This window comes from Aedes aegypti, chromosome 3 (assembly GCF_002204515.2).
Source record: "Aedes aegypti strain LVP_AGWG chromosome 3, AaegL5.0 Primary Assembly, whole genome shotgun sequence".
NCBI classification, from domain to species: Eukaryota; Metazoa; Arthropoda; class Insecta; order Diptera; family Culicidae; genus Aedes; species Aedes aegypti.
Window position 1 is genome coordinate 88,491,944 of NC_035109.1, and position 10,624 is coordinate 88,502,567.

The 10,624-nt window shown below is 46.0% G+C and overlaps 1 protein-coding gene across 1 annotated transcript in view; it reads left to right on the forward strand.

Moving 5' to 3' along the window:
* The window catches only part of LOC5566168 (titin), a 676,879-nt gene extending 666,632 nt beyond the window's left edge, over positions 1-10,247 (forward strand). Inside the window, exons 7-12 of the mRNA XM_021854618.1 lie at positions 792-989; positions 1,048-1,515; positions 1,811-4,434; positions 4,500-4,662; positions 4,728-4,896; positions 7,265-10,247. Of these exons, the coding sequence (XP_021710310.1) occupies positions 792-989; positions 1,048-1,515; positions 1,811-4,434; positions 4,500-4,662; positions 4,728-4,896; positions 7,265-7,442 (3,800 nt within the window). The 3' untranslated portion in view covers positions 7,443-10,247. The remainder of the gene's footprint in view (positions 1-791; positions 990-1,047; positions 1,516-1,810; positions 4,435-4,499; positions 4,663-4,727; positions 4,897-7,264) is intronic.
* Positions 10,248-10,624: the final 377 nt, after the last annotated feature.

Sequence of the window (10,624 nt, forward strand, 5' to 3'; positions counted from 1 at the left end):
GAGCGAGGTGCAGTCTAAAGGGAACCCGAGTTGAAATTTCTGAGAACATTTCTCCCAAAATTCTATATTTTATGGAACAAATGAAGGAGGATGAATAAAGATGTATTTCACCTTCGGAAATCTCCTTCTTCTCAACAATAAACTCATCCTTAATAAATTTGAAATGAATAAGTATAACTAGAAATGTATAAAGATCAAATAAACGAGCACATTTTTAGTGAATATGATACAGCACATACGTGAAATGAGAAAACCTTGCATAGAGCAGTCAATTGACTTATCTATCGGTGAATTAATATCACTCGGCTCAAGTGTCAACATTCTAAGACTGAGTGAACTCAGTTCACCGATGAAGTCAATTCCTACCAAGATTCTAACACATTTAAAATCTCAGCCGTCGTTTAACATCTAACCCCGATAAACTTTTGCTCGGGGCTAGCCTTCAAAGTAGTTCAACCGACTGCAGAGGGCAAAGTTGAATTATTAAATGCCCTGAAAATGACTCACTCCATCCACCTTCGCCCTCCAGCGGCCAAGTTGTACGACCGGGACGTCTGCCAGGTTTTGCTCATCGCACCCATAAACTCTTAACACGTACATAGCAATAGTCTCACCAGATGCCAGGGGAGAAATGGCAAAGCACAACTTGTGCAAATACCCTTTAGTTCGAAGCCCATTTAAACTTAACTGTTTAATGCTGTTAGTGGTTGGTGGTAAATTGTTTCGCACGTACTCGGCATCAAACTAGGGGAGCTCCGATTCACACGTGTTCCTTCTCTTTCATCTTGCAGGCTACTATCAACCGGCTGGTCCGTTGATATCTCCGCACCTACTGGCCCAGGCGCCTCCCAGTTCGTCCTCGCAGCACAGCGCCAGCAGTAGCACCATCACCAAACAGCCACCCGAGTCTGACTCTCCGGTCCAATCGCTACCCCAACCGCCGTCCTCATCGACTGCGGACAGTACCGACAGCGATGTCCTGCTAACAGGTATGCCCTTCCCTTGACAATATCCAAGACGCTAACTAACCGAATTCCTCGATTTCAGCTGGCGATTTGTCGTCCCGATCACAGTCCTACGGTCGTTACGGTCCGTCCGGTCCACCGAACCTGTATCCCCGTCCGGTCCAGATGCACTGTCCACCGCCGCACCTGGCGCCCAACTACTACGCGGCACCACCCTACAGCCAGTACCCTCCGGAGATGTACTATGCTCACGCGTATCCACCGGCACACTTCTATCCAAAGTTTGCCCAGTACTATCCAACGAGCCGACGGTACTACCCGGGACATCCCGGCCCAGGCGAACACCTCTACGAACAACCGCCCCCTACCACAAGTGGTCCAGTGCCGCCACCATCCGGTGCCCAGCTGATCCCGGCCGGACCGCAAGGACCCCAGCATCTGGAACACTATCCTGGACCACCGCCGTATCCCTATCCGGGGTACGGTAGTCCTGGTCCGGGACCCGGTGGGCAGTGTTACTCCCGTAACCTGCAGCCTCCACCGTATATGGGTAAGCAAATGTATGGAATCACCTTTCACTTCATCTAACACGTGTGTGCAGAACCCCGTCAAAAATAGTGTGCTGTATTCTTTCGTTCAACTGCCCGGCTAAAGCCTACAGGCAAATTGCATGCTTTGAAGTCTTCCGTTCCCCTGAATTCGTATGAGCAGAGTTGAAGTGTTTGTGTTTTCATTTGCCGTCCATCATCTTCATCATCGTCGTGGTACTTGTACGCAATATTTGCTTGCAAGTATCTCTAAACTTTGAACCTTTTCTTACGTCCACCACCTCGATCTCATTTCAGATGCACACTACACGACCAATTGTCCTTGTCCGATGCAGTCGTGTCCAAAAAACGTCAATGCTGGGTCCCTTATTGGTATCAAGGCCAGTAAGGGCCCAGTAGCCAGCACAACAACCCAAAACAGCCATCATATCGCAAGTGCCGCAGGAGTCCATTCTGCCGCACCGCCAACCACAGTCAACAACATCCACGAACCGATCTTGATCTCCTCCGGTTCGTCTACGTCTTCTTCGCCAGCTCCGCTGGATCTGCACTCACCTCCCATCGTACACCCAGCCGAAGTAGCGACGTCGATATCCCATTCCACCCCCATGAGTACCAACACAGCGGCCAGTAACCATTCCTCCGTCATGACCACCACCACTACAACCACGACAACCACCAGTTCCGTAACTCCACCCGAAGCGCATCAAACCACTCCGGAAAGTGACCTTCACTCGTACATGTATTACCCCAACCACCCTTATTACCATCACCATCATCGTCCGTCGGCACCACCGCCAACGCATCCTCTCCATAGGCTCAGCACACACTCGAATCCGCTACTTACAGAAGTCAAGGAGGAACCCTCGACCCCTACTCTCGAATCTGAATCCAAATCGATCAGCAACATTCCGAAACTACTCCCGCTGACGACCACTGCAGCTGCCGTCACCATGATCAAGCAGGAGCTACCCGAAATCAAGCAGGAACCTCCGGCGATCTGCAAGAAAGAGGACTTTGAGGAGAACGGACCTGCCATGACGCCGGACCTACTTCTCGACGAGGCACTAATCAAAAAGGAAGGAATGGTCTCGGAGCTGCTGCTCCCGACCGATCGGGCCTTCAAGGAAGCCCATAAACTCGACGACAAAAGTCTCCTATCTGATATTCTAACCGCGGAAGCTAACCTAATAACGAGTAAGACTACCGGTAGTGATAGTTGTACCATCAACAACAGCAACAACAATAGTGTTAGTATCAACAACAGTAGTATTAGTAACGAAAAAGTACAATTAGTCGATAGTGTCCAACCTGAAATTCCGGCCTCGACGGTCAAGCGAAGACCGCTGCTGGTCGCCTGCAAGAAGGCCACGCCGAAGAAGTCACCACCCAATAGCTATAAGAATCTGATCAAACGTACAAATCTGGGCGACGAGAGTACCATCACAGTTCTCAGCGACGACGAGGAGGAAGAAGAAGATGACGATGAAGAACAAACCACTAACAAAAAACCCCGACGGAAACTACTGTTGTCCAAGCCGCGGAAGGTTTTGAAACGAACTCGAAGAATCTTCGGTGCAGAACAACAGCGCCATTTGAAGAAGATCAACAAAACGCTCTTCAAAACCAAACGTATTCGAAGGGTCCTTCAAAGGCCTTCATGTATTCCAAGAGATCCACAGGTGCCAGCAAGTGTCCCAACACCGCTAGAAACGATCACAATTACAGAAGATCCCAAAGAAGATGCTGCAGTACAAGTGCATACAGTCGCCCAACACACCCAACCCGAGCCGCAGGAAGAACGGCCTCGACCGATGTCAAACGTGGACCTCACTATTGACCTGGTCGCCAAGGGCTACTTCTCCGAGCCGGAAATAGTTTCCGCTGAATTCGCAGCCAAGTCACGCATGATCAAGAAGCTCAAACAACAAGAAGGTCGCTCGCAGTCGGAGCAGAACCGAGGAAAACGAGATCGCAGCTCCGAAGGCAAACGACCCGCATCCAAGAAGCCTAAGAAACTAGAAACGCTGGAAGCAGACTTTGACAAACGCAAGAGCAAGAGCAAGGCCAAGAAATCGAACATCCCCTCCGATAAAGCCCTCAGTATGCCCATTAACAGCAAAGAACCCAAGAAGGCTTCAAAAACGAAGTCCCAATCGGCTCAGGAACCGAAGGAGAAGAAACCTAAGAAGGAAACGAAACCAAGCAGCAAAAAGAAATCCGACGCCAAAGCCTCGAAGGACAGTGGGAAGAAACGTGCTACCTCAACGCCTTTGCCGCCGCCACCGGAACCGCCGGCGGAAGTTCAAGAACCACAACCCGTTCCGGAGGATCCGCAGCCCATTGCAACTCCGCTGGATGTGAGCGCGATGGGTGCCGAGTCTACGGTGGACGATCGGGAAACGGACTTTGATGATGCGACCACCATGCTGGTGGACGACGACATGATGAGCGTTGATACCAACACAATGATCCATCGGCATAACAATAATAACAACAGTGCCGTTGAGAACAAGAACGCACTTGGAGGGGTGGCGGATGATGCGGTTGAAGAAGATGGTCCACCCACGGCAGTAGCGTCAACTTCGGCAATCGAAGTACCAACACCAGAGGACAAGCTGACCGCTGAGTGCCAAGTTACCGCTCGCGAACCGGACGACGACGACGAGGAGGAAGATGAAGACGAGGAGGAGATCATGCTTGCCAAGAGATTTGCCAAAAAGGGCGGTTCGCTCAAGCGGTCGTCCCGTTCGCGGTCCAAGTCGAAATCGCGAAAGTTCAGCACCAAGAAGCGGCACCGCGTTCGTATGGCCGCCGAGGTAGAGGAAGTGATCGTGCCAAGGAAATGCACCGGCGCGCCGCGCTGGAGCAACGGATGGACCTGGGAGGGCCAACCGTTCCAGGGGAAGGTGTTCCTGAATGTGAGTTTCGGCGGTTTGACGAAAACTTTGACGAAAGACCTAATATGTTGTCCTTTATTTTGCAGAGTGATGATCCGCCAGTTCTACGAACGTGCTACCCAGCGATGCGACATTCCGAAGGGGACACCATAAGACCGCGGGATTGTGTGCTGCTCAGGGCGGGAAGTAAACGCGCCGAGTTGCCGTACGTGGCCAAGGTGGCGCATCTGTGGGAGAATCCGGAAGACGGTAAGTGCGATTGAATAGAAGAATTTGCAATGAATGAGGTTATGATCGCAATGTGTCATTTTCAGGAGAAATGATGATGTCGCTTCTGTGGTACTACCGACCGGAGCACACGGAACAGGGCCGACAACCGGTCGACGGGCCAGATGAGGTGTTCGCATCGCGCCACAAGGATCACAACAGCGTAGCGTGCATCGAGGACAAGTGCTACGTGCTGACGTTTAGCGAGTACTGCAGGTAAGTTGTAGCGTTGTGAACAAAATGGCAGCATTTCTGGTTAGGGTAAAGTATGCACTTTGCACTTCACAACTGCCCTGCGATCGATTCCAGTGAGGTCCATCCTATGATGATAGTGCCGTTTCGCTACACGCCAGATCTCCTAACACTCCTAGTTCAATGTTGAACAGTAAACGCGAAAGTGCATCCCCTAGTATGTTGTCACCTCGTCTGCAATTCGAACACTTGATTTCAAACCATCCATTATTGCATGTATCAGCCCTATCAGTTTCGCCGTTAAACCATGTTCAGACATTATCTGCCTTTACATCAAAAGGCAGATAGTAAGTAGGCATCGAGTAATTTGGAGGAAGCCCAAGCAATCGGGTTTGTTATTTTCTCTAGTGTTGTCGGCGTTGCGATGCCCTGTTTGCGCGTGATTTGATGGACAGTGGGGTAGTGTGTGGTCCGATGGAGGATTTCGAAGTCAATGGAAGATGGATTATCAACTGGTGAGTTCGTTTTATGCTTATGATTACTCATTTGTATCGAGGCAACTTTACGGTTTTGTATTTTTTCAACAAACTATGGATGGTTCGTAACTACAAGTGTCGGCATAAACCCTTATTCTGTTTTCAATAACTCTAATATACATAAACCTTTCTTTTTTCGTCATTACTAAGAATAACATTTGAATACAGTCGACTCTCCACATCTCGATGTTCTACATCTCGATATCTATCCCTATGTCGATGATTTTTCCGGTAACCGTCGATGACGTGAGACAGAACGTCGAAGTATCCAAACAACGTCAGATACTTTATCTCCGACTGCATAATGTTGCAATTTTCTTCCCTCAATACGAATCCGTAAGCTTGAAGGCGTTGGAATAGTGCGTTGAGAATTTTGTGGTGCAACTCTTCCGTTTTGCTGTGTCCACTCCTTCGAGATCGGCAACCATGCTGTTCATCAACTGCTGAATTCCCCGGGAGCAGGTTTTACTCCTGATGCGAGCTGGTTCAATCGGAATAGACCTCGATGAGTGTTGATTGTGAGGAGCTGATTCGAGTCGTCGTCAACTTCCACCTGCAGATAAGAATCACTCAGGTCGATGACACTGAAATACCGGCACCCATTGAGCTTGGTGAAGGTGTTATCAGGAACCGGTAGCGAGTAGTGGTTGGGCTCATGGGCAGCATTCAGTCCGGTTGAATAATCAGCACAGATTCGAACTTTCCCTCCTGGCTTCTTCACTACGCCCACTGGGAGAAGTCCACTGGCATGATGAATCCCAGCGATGTCTGCCCAGCTCCGCATCAATCTTCTCCATGGACGTTGAAGGAATTGGGCACTTCGGCTAGAAAACAGGTTTGGCACCGGATTTGAGATAGAGTCGGACCTTCATCTTCTTGCAGTGTCCGATGCCACCGGGATACGCAGTTTTGTACCATTGTATTTGATTGACCAGTGGAACGAGGACCTGATTGCAGATTGCATATAGTGGGGTGTCCAGCAGCTTAAACAGCTCGATCCAGTCCAGACCGAAGTTGTTTTCTTCCAGTTCCGAAGTTGTTTTCTTCCAGTTCCAACAAACGTGGAACCAGGTGACATCGGTGTCGGCTTCTGCTTGACTGCACAGATTGTACTTACCGATTTCTTGTATTCCACCATTGTTGTGTCGTGCTTGAGGTTTTGCAGACGCTGGCACTAGTAATGAGTGATTCCAGCGTGCATTCATCCGTTGCGCTTCAACCTTGGATAATAGTCTCGTTCGGGTGTCTACGTCCTTCGACATTCGAAGTCTTCACAGCATCGGTTGACCGAGCCAGCGCACGTTAAGAAATCGTCTGTGTTAGTCTTCGTGAGCTGAAAGCACTGGTACCACTTGCTGAGCAGGGAGATTCGGAAACTGAATAGCTCTTTCAGCTTCTTTACCGTTTCATCGAACAAGTACTCACGAGGGTGCTTTGAGAGCACGAAGATGACGTACTTGTCGTGCACTGTCACGCTGAGGCTTCTCATCAACAACCGCACTTTTGCCGTATCGTCCTTGAGGAATACGTCTTCGTACTTCCGGTACTACTTGATAAAAACTACAGCTCTTCCTCCAAACCGTTGAGTTCTTCAAAAATTCTCGTCGCCAACATGTTGTACTTCTTATTGATCTTTATTCTAAGATTATTTATAACAATCAGGTTGCTAAGGTGAAAACTAGTCGCTAGGGCCAGGGCTGGTGGTTCTGCTGCGACTGCTTTGTTAGTGGCTAACACTTGTGAAAAGGCCTGTCACGTTTTTATCCAAAGTTTTTTTTATTGCTCTGATGCTATATAGTGCTGCTAGGTTATCCACTTCTCACCTATTATTAATCACAATGATTTCTCTCCTGCAGATTCCGTCGCCAGCTGAAAGGCTTCGAGGAAGGCATCGAGGAACATCCGTCAATCGTTCCGCCGCTTCGCCGGGAAAACCCTCGCGTCCCGTCATCTGTGGTCGCTCCCGATCTGGTCATGTACTGTCAGCGTGTATACGAGTTCCGGCTGAAGCGTCTCCTGAAGCAACCCTCCTAGTGTCGGAAGCTGGTGGTAGAGCGCCGGCCGACAATAGTCCCCAAGCAAGCGCTCTCCACCACGGAACCAGGCGTTGTTCCACCACCGCAAGCGACAACAATAGCGACACCATGCGCCCTCAGTGGAACAACAACCGCAACTACAACAGCAACAATCAAATCACATATCCGCAGATGAATCACTTCCACACAACACACACAGGATTTTCCCCGGAGGGCGAATCAGTCCCGCATGCACAAACGTGAGCCAACGGATGACATCAATTTTGCGAGGGGAGAACACGTCAACCAATGACAAACACACAACATTTAAGCGTACATATTTAGTAGATGTATAATGTGGTGTAATAATGTACTTTTCGAGTTCTAGTCCAGGGGTGTGCGAAACGAGCCAATTGAAAGCTGAAGAACAGCAAACAGTTAACCAGACCGGAGGCAGAGGACATGTTTGCCTGAAAACGCTGACACATTTTAGGGAAATCATTGCAGCAACCTATTCTCAGAGTTTAGAAACAACTTCAGGAGGAAGTCAAGTGAAACAGACACACAGCGTAATCTTAACGTACTTTCCCTTTATTTGCTATACTATTTATCTTGACACATTTTTTTTCATCCTTTATTTTGCTATTGTATAGTTTCCAGTTTACTTTGTATATTCATTTATCGTGTTATACACACCCTACGAAACTCTAATATATTTCCAATGTTTTATTTTTGTTATCGTTTCATGGTTAATAATATTATTTGTAAATAAATACTAGTTGTTTATTAATCAAGCATGAACAGGAATGAAGCGAAATCAAAATCTATTCTAAAGGAAACAGTCATTACTAAGCAAAAACAGAACACTAAAAACTTTTGAACCGTATTTATTGTTAGCGAAAAGGCAATTTAGGACAACAGAAACCTACGTATAACTAACCAATCGTACGAGAAAGGCATCATCCATAGAAACAAATGTTTATCAACCAGATTTCAATTTACCGTTAGCGGAGTAACAATAAAGTTGTACATTTCCGAAAAATGCACACGATCGATAACAAAACAAGAAAAGTAAACTTTTGAAATTTCCACTTTTTATTTCATATCGTTCACTAACTGCCGGCTTGACATTATTGAGTGAATGAAGTTTTATGCGAAGTTTTTTATTTATTCTGGCAACACTGTTACAACTATCAAACAGTACACGAAAAACCAAAACTAGGACAATTTGAACCAATCGGAATTTTTAAACACACGCCGAATGGCAACCCATGAACAATGTTAAAGACCGCTTTTAAACGATGAACATAGTCGTCGTGCTGCTTTTTGTGCGTAGAAGCTGAATCCAAAGTCAGCTAAAAGAGTTAGATAATTCGATTTGGAATTTGCAAAATCCTATGTTAGTTATACGATCTTTCACAGCCGCTCAACCCCAGCAGTTGAACGAATACAGAAGTTTCACAACTATAGTTAATGCGAATTAAATCAATTGTCACACAAACAGTTATACGCAATTTTAGTCAGATGATGAAGCGCAAACTTACATCCACAGTTACACCGACACACCATACAACTAATACATTAATCAATTGTTATCGCTACTACTGGGTAATGAGTATCAGTACCTTATTATTTGAATTGTAGACCGGAAGCTGGAGTAAGTTTGAATTTGAGATGGAGGAAAACTAAGTATATTGAAAACAAATATTATTACTATTATTATATATGAAAAATCAAACAAGAATATATACAATTATACAGTATGAAAACAAGAATTAAGGGAAAAAATAAACAACAATGAGGTGTAAGTAGAATAGGTTACAAGGAAACAAACAATTCTAACGGAACGATACAATCCTCTCTGAAGCATTGTCAGCGAATGACTGGCAGAGCTCCCCATATACTTAGTCCCCGAATGCCCTTGCCCAGTCCAACAGTTACAAAATTGCTATTATTTCTAGATGTTCAGTTTTCCCTTCGTCCCTCCCTTCGTCAAGAAACCCCATAAATTAACCACTCGGAAACAACATAAAACTTATAGGAAAAATTGGAATCTAGAACGTTAGGCAAAGGAAATACCGTGTTTGGAACGATTAGAAAACTACTCGAAATTAAAGTAATCGAAATAGTGACATAATCCACATCACACTAACACAGAGAAAAATGATCATCCCGAAAAATACACTCCCCCTAAATCTATTGTTCTGCGAAAGCAATGAATAAGTTTGAACCCGTGTGTTATAAGTTGTACATCGATTACATTCTCCTCTCAGTGACATAGTTCCAGCTGTATTTGTACTGTACTATATAGGTTTAACCAGGTTAGGTTTAGTCAGTTACTAAGATATTTTTAGTGTACAGAGTTGCAGTAATATTCCCTCTGTTTATTTGCCCTCCCAAGATATTTACTTGAAACAAGGTTTTCTACGTTCACCGCTCCATGTATGCCCTATGTAAGAAGATAATTTTCCTGTAAAATAACCACTGAACATTGCACTAACTTTCGTTTTGTTAAGGAAAGCTAAGTATTGAGGAAGTGAAATACTGAACCATACAGACAAACACTCACACAAACACACTACTGGCACAACATAAATACGATTGTAACGAAAGGCTTTAGCGTACGGAAAAAGAAAACAATGATGAATGATGAAGGGTTAAGACCCCCAATCGGTACAATTGACTCTGGCTAATGGAGATAGGCCAAAGTGCGGCTGTTGGTGGAAATCCAACCAACATGCCCAAAGAGGAAAACACACATACACACACAGAAACTATGTGGCAAGTCTAATTGGAAAAAAATATACCATGAGCAAAATTAGAATCCTGGCTTTGAATGAGATGGAATAGTAGAGAAAAACGTCCCTGAACAAGTTGGAATAGATCTTTAGCTGTCCCTAAAGGACAAACTCATCGTCAAAATTCTTGGACCGAGTAAATTCAACTCACCGGTGGGTAAGACCATATCTACTTTTTCTTAAAGTGGTTAATCCGACCCCCCCCCCCCTTCGTTCTAAGTGTGGAGGTCCATTCCCTCCTAAGCAACTTTGCCGAAAAGAGCATCCTTCTATATGTTCACAATCTCGAGATATCGCATAATTACCTCGCGACGACCCTTCCCCATATAAAAACTGCAAGTGTTGCTTGTAGAAGTGCAGAAGGCTCAACGGCTTACTAAAACCAAGTAAACACGTCAACATT